The sequence below is a fragment of the Arachis hypogaea genome, chromosome 15 (genome assembly GCF_003086295.3).
Source record: "Arachis hypogaea cultivar Tifrunner chromosome 15, arahy.Tifrunner.gnm2.J5K5, whole genome shotgun sequence".
Classification (NCBI taxonomy): Eukaryota; Viridiplantae; Streptophyta; class Magnoliopsida; order Fabales; family Fabaceae; genus Arachis; species Arachis hypogaea.
Window position 1 is genome coordinate 64,487,585 of NC_092050.1, and position 22,316 is coordinate 64,509,900.

Below are 22,316 nucleotides of genomic sequence, written 5' to 3' on the forward strand. Positions count from 1 at the left end.
CCTGTGGTAAAACTGGAAAACAAAGCACTTAGGGTCACGACCAAGACTTAAAAGAAGCTGTGTTCAAGAATAAAAAAGAACTGAACTAGGAGAGTCAATAATATCATCTGGATTCTAAGTTCCTAAAGATGCCAATTATTCTGAGCTTCAAAGGAAAGTGAGATGCCAAAACTATTCAAAAGTGAATAGCTACTAGTCCCGCTCATCTAATTGAAACTGAGCGTCATTGAAAATTCTGAGATTTATTGTATTGTTCTCTTCATTTTAATCCTACTTTGTTTTTGGTTGCTTGGGGACAAGCAAGAGTTTAAGTTTGGTGTTCTGATGAGCGGATATTTTATACGCTTTTTGGCATCATTTCATATAGTTTTTGTTATGTTTTGTTTAAGTTATATTATATTTTCATAGGTTTTAGTGCAAAATTCACATTTTTGGATACTACTTTGAGTTTTTGTGTTTTATGATGATTTCAAGTATTTTCTGGCTGAAATTGAGGAGTTTTGGCAAAGTCCGATTCAGAGATAGAGAAAGAACTGCAGATGCTGTCAGATTCTGACCTCCATGCACTCGAAAGATCATTTCTGGAGCTACAGAAGTTCAAATGGTACGCTCTCAATGTCTATGGAAAGCTAACATTCAGGGCTTTCTAGAAATATATAATAGTCTATACTTTGCTTTTGAAATGAAGACCCAAAACTGGCGTTCAACGCCAGCCACCAACCCCATTCCTGGCGTCCAATGCCCAAAAGGGAGCAGCTGGCATCCAATGCCCATTCAGGAGTCCAAAGTTGGCATCCAATGCCCCAGAGGGAGTACCAACTCGTGGCTTCACTCAAGTTCAGTCCAAACACTCACCAAGTGGGCACTACAAGACTAGTTTATCTTATTTATGTAATTTTTAGTCATTAGATTACTATTTAAGGAGGAGATCACCCATGTTTAGGATCTTCTTCCCCCACTTTTACTTTCGAACATTATTGTACAGTATGAGTTACTAACCTCCTAGGTTAAGGTTAAGAGCTTTGCTAATTCTTATGGATTAATAATATCACTATTCTATTTCAATCTATGCTTGATTACATTCTAAGATGTATCTTCGTTCTTCATCCTAACGAATTAGGAGTGTAACTTGATTGTCATCCCTATTTCACATGGGTTCTTGCGAGTCCTTGATCGGATAGTACTGAACCACATGCTTGATTATACATCTCTTAAATGGCTAATCCACGACTTCGTTGGGTACTTGGAGACATCAGTGCAACCGAGGTACAGGGCGATTAGGGCCTTTGTGGTATAGGCTAGAACTAGGACGCAACATTCTCTGATCTGGAAGATGCGAGCTTGTCTGTGGTGCCTTGAGTAGGATCACCAAGAGAATGGACTGCAGGAGCTTCAACCCCATTCAGATTGGATGACCACTGACCTGGCGTTTGATCTAAAGCAGAGGAGGCTAATGACCACTGACCTGGCATTAGTCATTTACAGCCTGCCATGGAATAAATCATCAGAAGTTGGAGTAGATGGTGAGAAAAGTTGATCTAGAAGGAAGAAGCATCTCTGAAGCCTCAACCGTTCTCTCATCACTGACTTCATATCTATCTAGTAACATTTTTTTATTTATCTGTTTTATGCATTTTTCATAACAACTATCATCTTTTCAAATCGCCTGACTAAGATCTACAAGGTAGCCATTGCTTGCTCAAACTAACAATCTCCATGGGATCGACCCTCACTCACCTGAGGTATTACTTGGACGACCCGGTGTACTTGCTGGTCTATCTGTGCGAATATTGCGAAGTCAATTTCGTGCACCACTTGGTATGACCCGGTGCACTTACTGGTTAATTTGTAGTTTTCAAAATCCGCTTCACTATTCAATCTAATTTTTCACCAATTCATACATAATCACAATTCTCAATACCTAACCTTCATGAAATTAAAAAATTCAAAGAGGATAAGAGTTTCTCACCTTTACCTGTTGATCATATGGATAAAACACAGCAATAGCTCATACTAGAGTACTCCTAAAACATCAAAATTACAAAAGTTCTCAATACCCAAAACTAAAAACATGAAAGTGAAGAGAAGGGAGAACTAGGTGAGAAATTTTGCGTTTCTTACCACTTTATGTAGAAAGATTTGAAGAGAATTCCGAGACCAACTCGTGGCCCAAACGGCTCGTCAATCGAAAATACGAATCGAAAGTTATGAGCAATTTAGTGTGACGTGTGAATAGTGACACAGGGCATTTGTTCTTCCTCCCCCATCACCTTTTCTCTCTTTCTCTTTCACTTAGGAATATTGTGGCTGAAGTGTTTTAGGGCAAGGGGTATTAGTGTATGGGCCTTGGGTCCAAGTATGGCCCAAGGTTGACTTTTGGTGCGTTTGGCCTAATTTTGGGACAAAACCTTTATGATTAGTGTTTCAATGTGTATCCTAAATATTTTTGCTTTTCCGAACTATAAAATTAAATTTCTAATTTTCTTGGCTCATAATTAATCTATTAGTTAATTATTTATTAATTAACCGAAATTTACACCCATTATCTCAACTATTGCAAAATATTGTCTCTTTAGCAATTTCACCCTTAATTCAATGTGTGAATTAGCCTAAATATAGCATCACAATTTAGAGTTATTACTACTAAGACTAAATTCAATAAACTGAATTTGGTATAGCGGCACCACAATTCATCCAAAAAGGCATTCTTCTATTGTAAATTAACAAACTATAAATGATTTGCCTAATAAATAGAATTAGAACATCTAATTAACAAACTATACAATTGTAAATGAAAAAGACAAGTATTATGTAAAAAAATTGTACCTTAAGATCACATCCAAGGATCTTTTCATGGAGCATTTTTTCTAAATATTTTTCATAACCAGATTTAAATGTGCCATTGTCACACTTTCAAGAAGTAGTTACAAGCTCTACCAAACATTCAATTAGTTTGGCGTCTCCGTGTGGTGTTCATTGATACTTAGTTTTCTTTGAATTAGGTCGAGAATTCTCTTCCATTTTTTACAGATTAATAAATAGAAAATAACACAAATAAAATTATTTTCATAAGCAGATTAATAAGCAAGTAACAAAGTATATTCAACAATTTTTATTTATAGATTAATAACTAATAAGTACTTTGGAAAAAGCATGCTTTATATCTAAATTATAATCTATTGCAGAACATGGCAACAATAAGATATGATTAGATCAATAACTCATTTACAAAGAAATTATTACACTAGACTAAGAATGCAGTAAGTAGCATGGTGATTAACCACTGAAATTACTTTATTTGGAATATACTTTAGTAGTGTGTTCGCTGAGGCAAAACCACTAATGACTCATATTTTTCAACTTCAGGGAGTAAAGTTAATATTTGAATATTAGGGACTCAAGTGACTAATTCATAAAGCTTAAAGGACTAAAATGAAACTTTTATCTATTTGTATGCTTGACAAACACAGAATGCTAAAAAAGACAACAAGTATTAGAATAGAACTTCATACAAATCAATATCACTTTGAAAAGAAAAAGAATGCATATGCCTGTGAAATTCTGAAATGAATGCATGCATGCTTGCTCGTATGTGCACTCTTTTAATGCTCTTAGTTTCTTTTTACCTAAACTATAATCATATATGGCAACTATAATCAATACATAATACACATTCTCTCTTAGCAAATCTTTATATTAATTCATTATGTATAAATGCAGCCAAGCACAACATCTTTCATGATAGAACTTCTTTCAGTAAGCTTTTAAAAATGGCAAGTTGGACAACATTACACGAAGTAAAGAGTCAAATATGTCATAAACAAATCAAATTTCACTAACATATGTAACGAATAAATCAAATACTACCATAAACTACATCATATGTCATATATTTCATTGTTGGCAATAAAAGTCATCAACATATATTTGCAACTCTACAAAAAGCAGTCACCATTTCCAACATTCACCAAATAACTCACAGCACAAATAGAGTTCAGCCAAATAATAAATAAATTAAATAACAAATAAAAAATAAAATTTAAACAGAAACAAGGTCAAACCACAGGTTCTAGTAGAAAGACAATTACAGCACTAACAATTTTAAAAAAAAAATATTAGAGAGAAACATAGATGAATACCTAAATTTCTAAGATGACAAGCAACCATGGATACATAAATATTCAGTATCCTTAACCCAAATTCTTACCTGAAGAAATCTTGTACTTGAAAAAGATGAACAAGATTGCAGAAGACAAATTAAACTCTCTCTGGTGGTTATTGCTGAGATGCGAGGAGGGAGACAGGTGAGGAAGGCGCGATGATGACACCAGCAGGAAGCATATCTCGAATAAACGCGGAGGCGAGAGATGCACGAGCAGTCGAGCTCAGATGGAGGAGAGAGGCCAAACGCCCGACCACACGACGTGAAGGATCCGAACAGAGTCACCGCAATAGCGGCAAAAATGCAGTAGCGGTGAACCGAGGTGAATCTTCCTTCTAGAATGAGGTTTGCAGTGATGGTGCAAACTCAAATCGACGGCGAGACGGCACCGATGCTAGTAGATCCTCTATGAATTTGAAGAAGAGGTAGAGAATATGCTCTACTAAGATTTTTTTTACTTTATTATACACATTCTATTCTCATTGGAATTAAAGATAACCAGGAGGAAATAGAAATTAAATTAGTGATATTTTAATTTCAGAGAATAAAAATTACTTAGGAATATATTTTTAAATTTTGAAACAAATATAGGAATAAAAGTTCTCTTATTCCCATCTAAACATTTCTGGGAATACTTTAATATTCCCCCAACCGCACACACCCTAAGAAAAATTGAATTACCAATGAATTGGAATTTGATTACTAGTGATATGTCATAGATATATCTTGCAAGATTAAAGTATAGAGTGAAAAGCATTCTTCTTAAAGTTCAACATTTCTAAAACCTAAACTCTTTTAATCATATTACTCTTTCAACCATTTACTGTTTGCCTTTTATTCATTGTTTTATGTTAAGGAATTCTAAAACCCTAAATTCTAATTGCCTGACTAAATTAATTAATTGACCATTATTTACTTAATCCGGGATTAATTCTCGTAAAAATAATCTACTCCCGTAGTATTATTTAATACAATTCGGTACACTTGTAGATAGTAATTTGCAAAAATCTGCATCAACAATCACGATGATACTATAATCAAAGCCAAATCTATTAATAGACCTTCTAACTTGTTCACCACTAGTTCTAGTCTCTTGTAAAATGACTATATTAGGTCTATATATACGCATAAATTCACTGAGGTGGCGAGAAAAATTATTACAATGAAGTAAAATTTTCCTAATAAGATCTATCGAAGTTGTCTATCATTCATTTTTTTCAATGGCATAATAAATTTCACAAGTTAAAAAAGATTCTCTGTATTCAAAGCAACTAACAGACAATTATCAATTATTATCCTTGAGAATTGCATATGCACTTGTACACTTGGAAACATGTAATCAACAAATAAAAGATATGAAAATGGAGAATCTAACTTTCCTTTCCAGTACAAAATGGCATCTATATAAATATACCATTGTTGCATTCTATAGCCCAAGAATGGAGACACTGACTATGGAACAAAGTAAACATTAGTCGTCTCTCCAATGTAACCTATGTTACAAGCCTAAACTGTTGAAAAAGGGACACTCCAATCACAAAAAAGGAGCAGCAGAAGGGTTTACAACAATGTGCCTTAGTGGGTGAGCAACATCACCACCACCAGCATGCTTAACAAACTCTGCTGGGGAGAGAAAATCTCCATGGCACACACACATTATCCTCACTTCCTCTCCTTTACCATATTTGTACAAGATACCCTCTATCCTTTTTCCATTAGGGCCATCCCCTTTTGTAAATACACAAGGCATGTCTTCCATTGAATTTGTCCCAATTTCTCTCGCCTTGTTCGGTTTCTTAGATGGATTATCCATCTCAGCTCTGGAACTTCTGCTCACATTCTCGTTTGTCTTCGCCCCTGAACCCCCAACAGCATCCTGACTGCTTCTTCGTTCCTGTAAGGACTGATTACTAGCAGGGCTTCTAGCTTCACCACAACTGCTCCGTCCTGCAGAGAAAAAAAAAATATATGAAATAAAACAGGAGAGTCTTCCTTCTCGAAATTTTGGTATAGGTATTATGTAAAAAATGCAAAAGTAAATACAAAACACAATCATAAAAATAAAAAATAAAAACCGACAGCTAATACAAAATGGAAGACAAAAAAAATCCATATGTAGTCCATAACAATGTCCTAGCAACAGCATAATGATGATAGTACAGTACAATTTCTCAACAAAGATGGGAAGGAAGAAACATCTGATACAAAAATCAGCTTTCACATTCCAAGCACAACATGATGGAAGTTGCAACAGAACCTACAGCACTCGGTGAATGTCCAAACTTGACTGCAGCAACTCAACTACATCTACCCAACTAAACTATCTCAGAACATAACCTATCCAAGATCCAAATCGTTATCTACACAACTACAGATAGAAAATTCATATTATCTTTAGATAGAAAACTATTTTCTCCACATCAACCACATCTACGCAGCTAAACTTATTTGAGAATATAACCTATCCAAGATCCAAATTGTACCAACATATAGAAAACTTCATGTTATCCTTTAAGCCATACAGATTAGCTTCTCCTCTTCATTGGGATTCAGAAAATTCTCAAAAAAATAAATGTCTTGAGAAATATTTAGCATTAACTTAAAATGATAGAAGATACATTAACAAGTTATGAACACCGGTTGTGATGGAACACTTTAAAGACCTAAAACCTAAGACGACACTACCACAATATTTTAATCTGATTTGATTTAGAAAAAAACTGAATTAATTCCGCCAAAGTATACTATTGTTGCCACAGCAGTAATAATACTATATGATACCAAGTTTCCAAAAGAATAATAAAACATCATGGAATGACCACAATATTTTGTTCAACAGTTAAGGCAGAGTGTAACCATAATGGTTTTGTTTGGTTACTAGTCCACCAGACCCGGTAGTTGGCTCCCCCTTCCCATGTTGATCTAGCCAAACAAAAAGCAGGAAAACCCAAGAAGGGAAAATTTTGGGAGAAAGTAAAGGACATCGTTGCAAATCAGAATGGCTATTCAATATATTAGTGCCTTGCAAAATTAGTGAGCTTCAACAACACAAACCATGCAGCAGAAATAGTATAACGGCAGAATAGGTCTTTTACAAGGCAAGAAACAGATAATACCAAGGTCATCAAAACTCTTCTTGTTTTAAGTTTTGACACATTGAAGTTCAATAATATTACATAGCAACATTTCAAGCTCTATTATAACATCACTCATGTATTTTTCAACTTTCAACAAATAAAACATTAAAACAGCATTTAGTTTAGCACATGGGAAATCAAACAGTATCCATCCCTAACTAACAAGACATGCAAAATACTACAGGAGAAAAAAAAATACCAATTATATATCACACACAAAACTATGTTTATCAGACAAATTGATGCCACAAAGCACGTGACAGAAATGTATACTTGAATAAACCTTTCTCTACTATCTAATGCTATTTCATGTGCTTAATCTTCAGCTTCTCAGGTCAGCACCGATAGAGGAAGCTGTACAAATTAACTCCAAGGCCCATGAAATTTGACCAATCACTTGGATGATTTATCTATCAACCTTAAGTGGAGAAGCCATTAATTTGGAGGAATGCATACTTGAAAACAATGGTGACTATTCAAGCCTAAGTCCCTAGTAAATCCAAGAGTTATCATCAACAAAGGCAACATCTACTTTCCTACTTCGGATGCAATAATTCAGTCTAATGCAAAGCTTCTATGTAGATGCATCAATCATGTGCGAAAGAAAAACCTAAGTAACTTCTACCATGCAAGAGACAAGAAAATGAAAACCTCAATATCACAGTTTGAGATGCACAGATCAATAAGTTTCATTGTGCTTTGGTTTAAAGACTATTATGTCTATAGACGACAAGAGACAAACTCGGATTGCATTAACTGTATAACCATTCCAATTTCAGAAACACAACAAGCATACGGTGAACTAAAATTAAGGAGTTTCCCAAGTCGAGCAACTTTAATTAAGCCGAAATCAAATCAATATGGTGCTCAAAGGATCACTCTCGAATCTTCACTAAATTTTTTGTCCACTTGCAAGTAGCTAACCAAGAATAATGATTCTATATCAGTCATATCCACTTAAGTTATTGTTCAAAAATTCAGCATAGAAAGTATGGTAACAAATTGGCAAGAGAATCACATCTTTTGTGCGCTTTATTCCCTCCATCAGCACCTTGTTATCAACCTATTCACAAAAACCAGACACATACCGTTCATACATATACATACATGTGTGTGTGTTTTTATTTAAAAAAAAAAGGTAACAAAAAGGGAAAGAATATAGAACTAAAAGAACAGAAGAATGTGTCATAATCAATCATTGTGTAGTTAAATAAATTCCATTCCCACCACCATCACCATAATACAAAACACACACAAAAACTCAAAAAAGGATCAAACATCATTACATCCACACCACCAAACAAACACTTAAGTCAACCAATTTCACCCAATCAAAATTCGATGCTCATTGTAAGGCAAAAAAAAAATGATCAAAACAAAACAAATAAGAAACATTATAAACTTTGTTATTGCTGTTTATACCTAGAAAAGGCTTGCTCTCCATTTCAGACACTGATGAGGAACTTCCCCCTTGAGATTCTGCAGAACATTGAGAAGAAGGTTGTGCAAACAAACCCTGAAAGCCGCCACTATCACCAATTTTCCCTTTTCCCAAAACATCACCAAGAACCACTTGCCTTGCACCCCAATTTGGCACCCCAAAAGGTTGTGCCGCCAAATTTGAAGAACCGAATCTATTCAAACCCATTGTTGTTGCACTTGCACCTGCACCACCCTCCAATTCTTCCAAACCACTACCGATTCCGGCTCCGGCGCCACCACCGGATTCCTTCTCCGACCGCACAACTCTCTGCTTCTCGGATCTCCTCCTCTTGGCCTCCATCCGCCGCAAAGTCTGCAATTCCTTCCTCTTCCTCCACTCCTCCTCAGTCTCCGTCGGCAGTGATGATGTCCTCATCAGCGCCGCTGGATACGCTGCCACATGTGACGGCTCCGTCGGCCGGTCTTCCCGGAAAAGAGGCATTGTACCAACTATTGAAGAAGAGCGCGTGAGCTTCTTCTTTGCGTCCTTGTCAACGCCGAATCTACCCCCTAAAGAGAGACCTAGGTTCAGCTCAACTTCTTCATCGGCATCTTCTGCTTCTTTTTCTTCTACATACTCTTTAGCTTGCTGATGATGCTGTTGTTCTTGTTGTATTTGTGTGATATCTTCACTAGTGTTACCAGCACTAGTTGACACGTCAACGAATCTCTGAAGTAGATCTCTTGGGTAATTCTCCATCTGATGATGATGATATGGATGAGGATGAAAGTGATGATGATTCAACATCAATGTCTCGTACCATACACAGGAAAGAAGAAAGAAAGGAAAACAACAAAACGGCTAAGAAACAGCCAGAGCTAGCTACTTTCTCTAGTTACACCGCAAGTGTGCATAGATGAAGAAGATTGGTGGTGGCTACATAGATGAAGAAGATTGGTGGTGGCTACGGTGGCGTTGATGGTGAATCAATGAATGATGATGATGATGAAGGTGATGGTGACGATTATCATATTCGAATGAGCAAAATACCAGAAGGAAATCATTCTGCCTCATCCAATAATGCAGAAATAACAACAGTGACACACACAAAAAAGCACCACCTTCCCCGATCGCAACGTTTTTTTTTTCTTGAAAAAAAAAAGGAAGATATTTTGAAATCAATCAATGAAATTTCTATATTCGCAATTTCGAAGAAGCCCTAGTAAAATATAAGAAGCAAAAAAATATTAAAGGTTGCTAATTTTTCATTTTCCCACCTCTCTTCTTCGTTTATCAGTACAGAGGAATGAGACTAAAATTGTGAAAAAAAAAATGAAAGGGAAAGACACCGAAGAGTTGAAAGGAATCAAAAGGAAGCAAGAGGAGAAGAGAAGAATTGAGAGGAAAAAGAGAAGTTGGAGGAATAATATTTATGGGATGACGAGAATGCCCCTAGGATGTGACAAGCAGTGTGTGGATTGTGAGCCACGTGGCTATTCTGGGAGGGTGTGCTGGTGACACGTGTTGTGACTGACACAGTTTTTCACTGCAAAATGTTTGTGCTTTAGCAATTGGGGTCGCTGTCAGCAACTTGTCGCTGTAGGAACACGTGTTGGGATAAACTGAGAGGCAGAATCAACTTGCCACGTGTCAGTTAAAAATGTGAAAACAAATAAGTGGACGCGTGGCTTGCAACTAACCATCATGGATTGCAGGTTTATTTTGATTTTCTTAAGTGTGTTATTAACTCAACCAAAAAAGTGGTTAAGGGAGCAAATTTTATGTTTATTTTTTGGCATAAATTATTTTTTGGTCAATTTATTAAAATAAATAATTTAATTTTTACTTTCATCAAAATACATATTTTGTAAAATAGATACTAAAATATATTTTTTTAATAAATTATGTAAACTGCAACAGAGATTCATGGTTTACAAATAAATGTAAATTGTTATAGGGTCCGTCTCACAGATTACATTTGAAGTCAAACTACACATAATTCGTAATAGAGGTATCGCGGTTTATATGTGAATTGTAAACGTCCATAAACCGCGATCTTTTTCGCTTCTACATCTCTATCTTTTTGCTCTGCGTCACCATACATCAATATACCCCTGTCATTAGTTCCACTACATTGCTTGATTCTCTCAAATTCTCATGTTATTCTGGTTTCTCTTTTTTTTTTATATTTTTTTGTTGATTTTGTCAGCGACCCTTTTGATTATTTTGTTTCAATTTTATTAAAAGATCAATTTTTTGGGGTCTGAGATGTGTTTATTTACTTAGTTTTTTATCAGACTATACCTTCTCTAACTATTGGCTAATTTGATTGGCTAAGTTTTCTACCATTTAATCAAGAAAATCTCAATTATGCTCCTTATTCTTCCTTCAAGTTTAAGAACAATTTATTTTTATATAATATCAAATATGAAATAAATTATAATCTTAAAATAATTAATTGATTTTATATATAGATCAACCATTAAAAAATAAGACTAGTAAATTAATCTATTATTCACCATAACTCTTTTAATTCAGTAATAAATAAAAAAATTTAACAAATATACACAGAAACTGGTGAAGTACTGAATCTGGTGAAAACTATATTAAAGTTGAAGGTTAAGGTTGGAAAAATGTTCAACTGGGAGCAACAAACACATATACAAAAAAATTGCGAGACCCTTGTCGCGTTTCTAGCCATATTTTGCATATCAACATAAACAGTAGTAGGAGTGTAACGGTTTATGCACGTTTGCAAGTGACATACAAACCACAACACCCCTATCGTGGATTACGTGCAATTTGGCTTTGAATATAATCCGCTTGGCTTCGAACGTAATTCACAAAACACCTGTAGCGGTTTACGTTCATTTGTAAATCGTGAATCTCCTGTTACGATTTACATAATTTATGAAAAAATGCATTTTGATATTAGTTTTATAAAATGTGTATTCTGATAAAATTGGAAACTAAATTATTTATTTTGGTAAATTGTTCTTATTTTTTAGGCATATTTATTTTGTAATTTTGTTTCTGTGACGTTTATTTTGTACTTATTTTCACTAAAATTTATAAATTGTATGTATTGTATTAGTACAATAAATAAATTTTTATATATAATATATAAATTTTTGTATATAATATATAAATTTTTATATTTTAATTTTTTAAATATTTATAAAATAATAAATAATATAAAGACAATAATGATAATAATAAAAGAGGGTAATAATAAAAGAAGACAAAAAAAATTAAAATAACAATAACAAACGGTGACCAAAATGACAACGACAATGTTAAAAAAAGAGTACGCAAAAAAAAGATAATAATAATAATATAAAAAAAACAATGACAAAAATAAGGAAAAAGTAAAAGAGGAAAACAAGTGCCCCACTTGTGTAGGGAAAAAAATCGTACTAAATCTTAGTTAAAAACTTAGTTTAAAAAATATTTGCACACTTAATATTTCTCTTATTTAATATTTTATTTTATATTATTAAAAATAATTTTATTTATATTTGACAACCAAAATTTTTTTAATTAAGTTCACTTATTTCGTTCAATTTTTTTCATCTTCTGCTAGACATTTTTTTTTGTTACGGACTTAGAGTGCAATTCTCTTTCTTTTATTGCTATTTCATATTTTTATTTCTTTTTTTTTATTTATATTTTTTCTCTTATTTTTATTTGAAAAAAAAAATAAAAAAAGGGTGGTTTAAAAGAAAAAGAAATTTTGTCGAAAAACACACAAATTTTAATCAAAAATAAAAAAATTTTAATTATATAACACATAAATTGTAAATGGTATAAAATTTTTAGTTAAATAACAAATAAAAAACATAAATATTTTAACTATACAATACAGAAATTTTAATTTCGAAAGACATAAATTCTTTTGAGTTATGTAGTTTTTTAGCCGAATAAAAAACTACAAAAAATGGCTAAAAAACATAAGAATTTTAGTTATACAACATAAAAAGTTGTATTTTCTTTATATTTTTTCTCTTCACAAAATTGTATTTTATCCTAAAACAAATTCTATATTTATTATTGTAAAATCTCTAAATTTCTCTTAACAAATTTATGTGTTTTGTTCTTATAATTTTCAATTTAAAAAATTGTACTTATCTTTAAAACATTTCTGTGTTTATCATAGATTTTTGTATTTTTTATTTTTTTTCAAAAAAGTTATGTTTACTTTAAAAAAATACATATTTATTGTAGTAAAATTTTTGTATTTTTTCATTAAATTAAAATTATATGTTTTCTTTCAAAGGTTTTTTTTCAAAAAATTGTACTTATATTTTAAAAATTTGTGTTTCATTAAAAAATTTTGTATTTTGTGTCAAAAAATTTTATATTTTTTTCTTATGCATTTTCATCTCTTCTTCTATCTTCTTCATAAAATTTATAAGAATTCACAAAGAAATAAACAAATAAATAAATATAAAAGGAGACAACGTAAATGTAGAAAAAGAAAAAGAAGGACAAGTAATTAAATAATAGTTCATTTATAATCTTAGTTACACATGCAAATGCAATGAATGATTTTTTTTTATATAAAATAATCCAATTAAAAAATTTATTACTCTATCCTATTAAAAATAAAAAAATATTGATAATGCATAAAAATAAAATAAATATTTTTTTATTAAATAAACTAAGAAAAATCATTACACCATTATGTGTAATGAAGTTTAAATAAAAATATTATAAATGCTATCTACAATGCATTATTTACTATTTTTTAATGTAATTAAAATTTATATTTTGTTTCCACAATTTTAACCGGGAAAGATATACATTTGTATCCAAAACACTTTTTCATTCCCGTATAGGATGATAAATGATAAAAAAGAACTTTTGTCCCTAATATTAAACTATTAAAGCTTAGTTTCTACTTTATATCGAACGCTTTTTTTATCCATTTTATATCCAATAGAATGAAAGTAATGTCACTACACAAGTTATGTTATATGGAATAGACGACAAAAAAATGAGTATGAACAAAAGTTAAATGTGACAAAAATGAAAATATTAAGATGGGTGAACAATCATATACGTTTGAATCAAATAAAGAATAAAAATATGTAAAAAAAAAAGTTAAAATAGTGTTTATAGTTTAAAAGATGATAGAATCTCAATAAAAAATTGATAAAGTTTTAAGTTAAATGAGTGGGAGAGATAGAAAATAAATAAGAGATAAATAATAGAAAAGAATTAAAAAGATCACACATGAAATGATCAGAAGAGATTTATGTATAAATTGTCTCATTATAAACATAACACATAATAGAATTAATGTCGTTGTTTAATTCATATAACCAATTCTAACCTTATAACTATCTACTTTTATCATTTGTTTCACATAAAAATAGAAATCACCGTATAGCCATATAGAGCTATTCACTTTTATTATTTGTGCTGTTGTCAAGTAGATGAAACAACAATGTTTGAAAGGATTGAAAGATAACCATGATTTGTTCTTTTTATTTTTATTTGTATTATGAATTATGGTTGAAAAATATACATAATATTATGTGTAATAAGTGTGTTATTATATATATTAAGTTAAATAGGATAACTTTTGAAAATTTTTGTACTAGTACTTTATTTTTATTTATATATATATATATATATATTCCAAACATGATATATTGGCTGGCTTAACCCAACTCAATTTAAGAAGGTTAAATCATTCCAACAAACCCTCATTTTTCAGATATCAGTATCTCCAACTGTCTTTTGAAATTTAAAAGGTCAAGCGTCTTTTCGAAAAAGATAAGCTAGTAATCATATAAAAGGAAGCATTTTCCTCAAGTATAATATGAATATATGATGCCTTGACATTTGTAGTTATTTTTTGGTTTCTTTTTAAATAGTTTTCTTAGGTATAAATCAAAGTTTTTATGTTTAGTAAAGTTTTTATAACCAATTATATGTTTGGAGTTGTTTTAGAATGAGTGTGTTTTCAGAATTTATTTTTAAGTAATAATTAGGATAAAGAATAAAAACAAGAAAACACAAGTACACTCCTAAAAAAAAGAGACACAAAGTTGGCGCCATGCTTCAGGAGGCCAAGCCTAGCGCCAGCAAAGGGAAGCTAGCGTTAGTTTAGGCGCCCAACTCCAGAGCCTCCAAGCCTGGCCCAGATTTTTAGAAAATTGATTAATAAATTATATATGATTTATTTTATTTATTCAATATATTATTTTCAAATATTTTTATATTAATTGAGTTCTTCCTTATTATTGATTTAAAACTTTAGTAATTGAAAAATAATGAGAATTTTATAAACTTTAAATTTGAATAATTAGATTTTGAACTTTATTTTATAATTAAAAGAAAATTAATTTGATTATCTCCAATTATTGAATTAGAGTATTTATTTGAAAATAATTTGTAAGTTGATAATTAAATAGTATTTTTATAAATATTAGTGTTGGATTAAAATTGGTTTTCATTTACTACATTATCCATATTCTTATTTGAAATTACCAACATACCCTTACTCGTTTTAATTCAAAAAAATCACAACCCTAATTTCATTACACACAACACACTTCCTCACCCTTTCATCAAACACAACCACCACCCTGATGATCGGAATTCACTCATTATATAATAAATCCGTTCTTTGGCAAGCGTACCAAATATCGTCAAGTAATAACACACTAGGAGTGGGGTCGAATCCCACAGAGATTAATAGATTGAGCAACTTTTAATTAATGAGTGGATTAGTCAAGCTAATCAAGAATGATTATGAGTGCAGAATTCTAAATTAGCAGAAATGTAAATGACTTAAAAATAAAAGAAAGCAATAAAGTGCAGAAACGTAAAGAGCAAGAAAGTAAATGGCAGAAACATAAATGACTGAATTATAAATGGAGAATGGGTTGATAACAGAAATTAAAGTAAAATATAAAGAATGGGAAAGATAAGAATAGGGAAGATTCATTGGAGTTGGGAGATATTGCTCTCTTTGGATTAAATTCAGATCATCTCATCTTCAATCATGGAACTCATTGACCTCTTGGCAATCATGATTGATTGAACCCCAATTCCTTGGTGATTCAATCTCTCAAATCTTGATAATCAACCAATTCCTTGGTCTAATTGCTCATGAAGAGAGATAAACTTGGTCCTTGATTTTACCACACATCATCATAGATCCAAATAATTGGGCAGATTTCATGTCACCGTATACAATCCCAAAACTCAGATCTACTCAATGTGAGAAGAGATTTCAAGCATGGTTTCATGTTTCCTTTTCCAAGGCTCCCATGAAACCCAAGTTGCATTCAACCTCTTTTCCAAGATGATTGAACACTAAGAATAAAGAACGAAATTCCTTCTAGCAAATCAAAGAGAAGATAAAGAGAAGATGAAATTCACTATCAATTAATCCATCAAGTACAATAGAGCTCACTCCCCAATGAGAAGGAAGTTAGCTACTCATAGCTTCAGGTACAAAACGGAAATTCAAACTAGAAAAATAAAACTAAGTACAAAAGTGAAAGAAAGGTAAAAGTTCTCAAAAGTCTCCAGAAGCTAAAGTGCCAAAAAGTTCTTTTCTAATTCAAGGTACTGCCTATTTATATGAATTTTCTATGAGTCCTCAGGTGTACTTGCATGATCTCAAAGTGGGCCTTTCACATTTTCAGTCAGTACAATTCAATTGGCTGAGTATTTTGCTCCCAGGAGAACGTAGCACTTTTCAGGAGAGCGGAGCTCTTTTGCACCCACACGTACGCATCCTCCACGCGTACGTGTCATCAAGAATTTTGGAATATTCACACGTACACGTCACCCATGCGTGCGCTTCATCTCTGTCTTCAGCACTTGTCACGCGTACACGTCACCTACGCATACGCGTCATCCTCAGTGCGCTATCCAGGAGAGCGTAGCATTTTTGCCAAGAGCGCTCTCCCACGCGTACGCGTCTTCCATGCGTGTGCGTGGTCTTCTAAAAATGTCACCCTCTCGTGCAAGCTTTATCCATGCGTCCGCATGCTTTTTCAAAAATGTTACTTTCACGCGTGTGCGTCCCTCACGCGTACGCGTGATCTTCAAAATATCATTTCCACGCGTACGCGTCACCCACGCATACCGTCGCCAGCTGAATTTTTTCACATCAGTATCGCAAGCGCTCTTGGACGGGGAACGTAGTGCTCTTGGTTGAAGAACGCTGCTCCTACCACGCGTGCGCGTCATCCACGCGTATGCGTGATCCTTCAGAAATGCCACTTCCACGCGTACGCGTCACCCACGTGTACGCATCGCTAGCAAAATTTTCTTGGGTGAAGAACGTAGCGCTCTTGAAGGCGAGCGTAGCGTTGGTCATGGATGGTGCTGCAGGAGAACGTAGCGCTCCTTGTATGAGCGTAGTCCTATCCTCTGTTATGCTTCCCTGTTTTGTTCTTTTCACCTGAAAATTCGTGCAAAAACTCATTTCAAAGCAATGTCCTATAAATTTATCATATAGTTCTTATAATTGCATCACTTGAATGATATTTTATCAATTCTATGGTCCTTTTAGATAAGAGAAAGAGTTAGATGATGTAAGTCATCACAACACCAAACTTAAATTTTGCTTGTCCCCAAGAAAATCAATGTGAATTATTCTAACTGATTGAAACTTGACCTTTAAGAGACTGTATTCATGATTAAAGATAGAGGCTAAGCATCAAATCACGCATGAACTTTATTATTGCTTTTATATCATAATGAACTCTAAAACCATTGAGGACCATTTAAGTGCTTGCTTTTAGAGCCCTTTCTATTGATTCTCACCTTGAAGCAGTAGGATTTGTTATTTTTCTTTTTATTGCTCTTCTCCTTTCATCCTTTTTTTGTTTCTTTGATTGACCACGACTCTAAGTGTTTTGTCTCGAGACGACGCTTTAGGTTAAGCTTTTAATCAACACTCCCAAACCAGTTGGTTTTAGGGTACTAGGTGTTGAAACACCCCTAAGAATCTACTTGCTCAGGTCTCTCTTCTTGACACATCTTCACCACATGCATCTACTAGGATCTTGGCTCTTTGAGCTATTTTGTTCCTTTCTTTTATCCTAGTAGTTGATGCTCAGTGCCTTGGGTCTTGCTTACTACTTCTAGGTTCTATTGATATTCAAGGGTCATCCTTAGCATCTACTTGTAATGTCCCCTGGGTCTAATTGTTTCATTATGAATTACTCACTTCCAAACCAAACTTCAATTCATGGTTTTATACTTGTTTCTCATCTTCTTATTTTGAATCCAGCTCACTTGGGTCTTAGTCTCTTATTCTTATTTTGCAACTATTCATCATTGACTCTTTATGGAAATAAACTAATTTGATTGATGCAGTGAAAACTTAACAAGAGACATTTTCTTTCTCAAAATGAAAACTGGAAATCAAAGGACTCACAGAAGGACTCTAAAACTAACAGCAGGCATATCAAAGCAAAAGGAGCACTAAGCAGTAAAATCAGAGAGTAGATTTTCAACATGAAACTCATCAACCTTTGCTCATTATGGTGCAGCTTCAATGCATATGTTCTTGCTCCTTTATCCTTCTTCTTGGAGGCTCCTTCTTATGCTGGGATGTACTTTAGCTTCCAAAAGCTTATCCTCCTAAATGGCATTCATTTTGTGTGTCTCTGGGACACCAAACTTAAGTTCTTTGCATCTAGTGACTAGCTCATGATGGTGGCTGGTGCACGAAATTGTGATCTCTGGCAATGGCGCCAAAAACTCAATACGCTCGTTCATAATCTCAATTCTTTTTCACAACTCCGCACAACTAACCAGCAAGTGCACTGGGTCGTCCAAGTAATAAACCTTACGTGAGTAAGGGTCGATCCTACGGAGATTGTCGGCTTGAAGCAAGCTATGGCCATCTTGTAAATCTCAGTCAGGCAGATTCAAAACAGTTATGGGATTTTGATAATTAAAATATAAATAAAATATAAAATAGGATAGAGATACTTATGTAATTCATTGGTAGGATTTCAGATAAACGTATGGAGAAGCTTTGTTCCTTCTGAATCTCTGCTTTCCTACTGCCTTCATCCAATCATTCATACTCCTTTCTATGGCAAGCTGTATGTTGGGCATCACCATTGTCAATGGCTACTTCCAATCCTCTCAGTGAAAATGGTCCAAATGCGCTGTCACCGCACGGCTAATCATCTGTCGGTTCTCGATCATGTTGGAATAGGATCCATTGATCCTTTTGCGTCTGTAACTACGCCTAACACTCGCGAGTTTGAAGCTCGTCACAGTCATCCCATCCCAGATCCTACTCGGAATACCACAGACAAGGTTTAGACTTTCCGGATCTCAAGAATGGCCACCAATAATTCTAGCCTATACCACGAAGGTTTTAATCTTAGATTAGAAACCCAAGAGATACACGTTCAAGCTTGTTTGCATGTAGAACAGAAGTGGTTGTCAGGCACGCGTTCATAGGTGAGAATGGTGATGAGTGTCACATAATCATCACATTCATCATGTTCTTGTGTGCGAATGAATATCTTAGAGAAGAAATAAGCTTGAGTTGAATAGAAAAACAATAGTACTTTGCATTAATTCATGAAGAACAGCAGAGCTCCACACCTTAATCTATGGGGTGTAGAAACTCCACCGTTGAAAATACATAAGTGAAAGTGGTACAGGCATGGCCGAATGGCCAGCCCCCATAAAAGTCTAAGATAGCATAAAACTGATCAAAGATCTCTCCAAAGACGTAAATACAATAGTAAAAAGTCCTATTTATACTAAACTAGTTACTAGGGTTTACAGAGATAAGTAAATGATGCAGAAATCCACTTCGGGGCCCACTTGGTGTGTGCTTGGACTGAGCATTGAAGCTTTCATGTGTAGAGACTTCTTTTGGAGTTAAACACCAGGTTGTAGCCTATTTCTGGCGTTTAACTCTGATTTGCAACCTGTTTCTGATGTTTAACTTCAGAATAGGGCAGGAAGTTGGCGTTTGAACGCCAGTTTGCGTCATCAAAACTCGGGCAAAGTATGGACTATTATATATTGCCGGAAAGTCCTGGATGTCTACTTTCCAACGCAATTAAAAACGCACCAATTGGATTTCTATAGCTCCAGAAAATCCATTTCGAGTGCAGGGAGGTCAGAATCCAACAGCATCTGCAGTCTTTCTTTAGCCTCTGAATCAGATTTTTGCTCAAGTCCCTCAATTTCAGCCAGAAATTACCTGAAATCACAGAAAAATACAAAAACTCATAGTAAAGTCCAGAAGTATGATTTTTATTTAAAAAATAATAAAAATATACTAAAAACTAACTAAAACATACTGAAAACTACTTAAAAACAATGCCAAAAAGCGTATAAATTATCCGCTCATCAGTGGCCACACCAAACTTAAATTTTTGGCTTACTCTTAAAATTTAATCAAATTGTTGTAAGTCCAAAATTTAGGTGGTCAGTGGCCACACCAAACTTAGTTCCTTAGTTAGCTTCTCAACCAAATTAACATCATCACATAATGTAACATGCAAGATTGTACTTCTAGCAACTAGAAAAATTTTTGGAGTTCAAATCAAAGAAATTATCAGCAAAACAACTGAAACTGAAAAACAATCAACCAAAGTGACTTAAACATAAGATACTCTAGAAAGCTTGAAATTGAAAGGATATGAGTGTTGGGGTGCCTCCCAACTAGCACTTCTTTAACGTCACTAGCTTGACAATTCTTCTTTCTTTAGCTGAGGTTATAGTTCACCCTTTACTCCTCTAGTGAGTCTCCCAAGTAGTGCTTAAGTCTGTGGCTATTGACAGTAAAAGTCCTCTGAGTCTTCTCATCCATAAGCTCCACATGACCATAAGGAGAGGCCTTGACTATGGTGAAGGGTCCAGACCATCTTGATTTCAGCTTCCCTGGGAACAACTTGAGTTGTACAACAGCACCTTTTAACCTTCTACAAACTCTCTTCTTGCCAGCTTTTAATCATGCCATTTCTTTGTTTTCTCTTTGTAAATCTTAGCATTTTCATAAGCTTGCATTCTAAATTCTTCTAACTCATTTAGCTGCAGCAACCTTCTTTCTCCAACAGCTTGATTATCAAAGTTCAACATCTTTAGAGTCCAAAATACTCTATGTTCAAGCTCCACTGGTAGATGACAAGCTTTTCCAAACACCAATTGGTATGGAGACATGCCAATGGATGTCTTAAAAGCTGTCCTATAAACCCACAATGCATCATCTAACTTCTTAGACCAATCCTTTCTTGAGTTTCCAACAGTCTTCTCAAGGATTCTCTTGAGCTCTCTATTTGAAATTTCAGCTTGACCATTGGTTTGTGGATGGTATGGGGTGGCTACCTTGTGCTTGACACCATATTTGAGGAGGAGTGTCTCAAGTTGTTTGTTACAAAAATGAGTTCCTCCATCACTTATAAGAGCTCTTGGAACCCCAAACCGGTTGAATATATTCTTCCTCAAGAAATTAATCACCACTTTGTTATCATTTATTGGAGTAGCTATGGCCTCTACCCATTTTGACACATAATCTACAGCCACCAATATGTAGTTGTTTGAGTATGAGGGTGGGAATGGTCCCATGAAATCAATCCCCCAAATATCAAATAACTCCAACTCTATGATGAATCTCTGTGGCATTTCATTTTTTTTGGGTAGATTGCCAGCTCTTTGACATTCATTGCACTGTACCTTGTCACAAACTCCTTTGCATCTTTGAATATTGTAGGCCAAAAGAATCCACATTACAACACCTTGTGTGCAGTCCTGTCTTCACTAAAATGTCCTCCATAGATAGATCCATGGAAATAACAAAGGACTTCTTGTCCTTCCTCATGAGAGATACACCTTCTTAGAATTTCATTAGCACACCTCTTGAAGAGGTAAGGCTCATCCCAAATGTAGTGCTTGGCATCATTGATGAGCTTCTTTTTCAAGTATTTGATGATGTTGGAAGGCAGCTCTCTAATAGCCTTGAAATTGGCTATATCCGCAAACCAGGGGGCTTCTTGGATCATCATCAATTGTTCATCCGGAAAGCTCTCATTCACTGTAGGGCTATGTGCTTCATCTTCCTTATTTGGGATTCTTGATAAGTGGTCAGCCACTTTGTTCTCTACTCCACTTCTATCTTTAATTTCAATGTTGAATTCTTGGAGTAGCAAGATCCATCTTATCAATCTAGGCTTGGACTCTTGCTTGGTCAGCAAATATTTAAGAGCTGCATGGTCAGTAAACACAATGACTTTAGAACCAATGCGATATGATCTAAACTTATCAAATGCAAAGACTATAGCAAGAAGTTATTTTTCTGTGGTAGTGTAGTTCTTTTGAGCTTCATTAAGAACCTTGCTAGCATAGTAGATGACATGCACTAACTTGTCTCTCCTTTGTCCTAAAACAGCACCAATAGCAAAGTCTGATGCATCACACATTAATTCAAAAGGTAAATCCCAGCTAGGTGGTGCTATAATAGGTGCAGAGGAGAGTTTGCTTTTAAGCTCATCAAAGGCTTGCATGCATTCTCTATCAAAGATAAAAGGTACATTAGAGACAAGCAAGTTACTCAAAGGTTTGGCAATCTTTGAAAAGTCTCTAATGA

The 22,316-nt window shown here is 34.1% G+C and overlaps 1 protein-coding gene across 1 annotated transcript; it reads right to left on the minus strand.

The window, feature by feature from the left end:
* Nucleotides 1–5,516: 5,516 nt before the first annotated feature.
* On the minus strand, nt 5,517–10,103 carry LOC112750355 (ninja-family protein AFP3). The gene is made up of 2 exons (XM_025799051.3): nt 8,722–10,103; nt 5,517–6,109 (listed from the first exon to the last, which is right to left on the minus strand). The coding sequence occupies exons 1-2, from the start codon at nt 9,527–9,529 to the stop codon at nt 5,697–5,699; spliced, it is 1,221 nt and encodes a 406-aa protein (XP_025654836.1). The 5' UTR covers nt 9,530–10,103; the 3' UTR covers nt 5,517–5,696.
* Nucleotides 10,104–22,316: the final 12,213 nt, after the last annotated feature.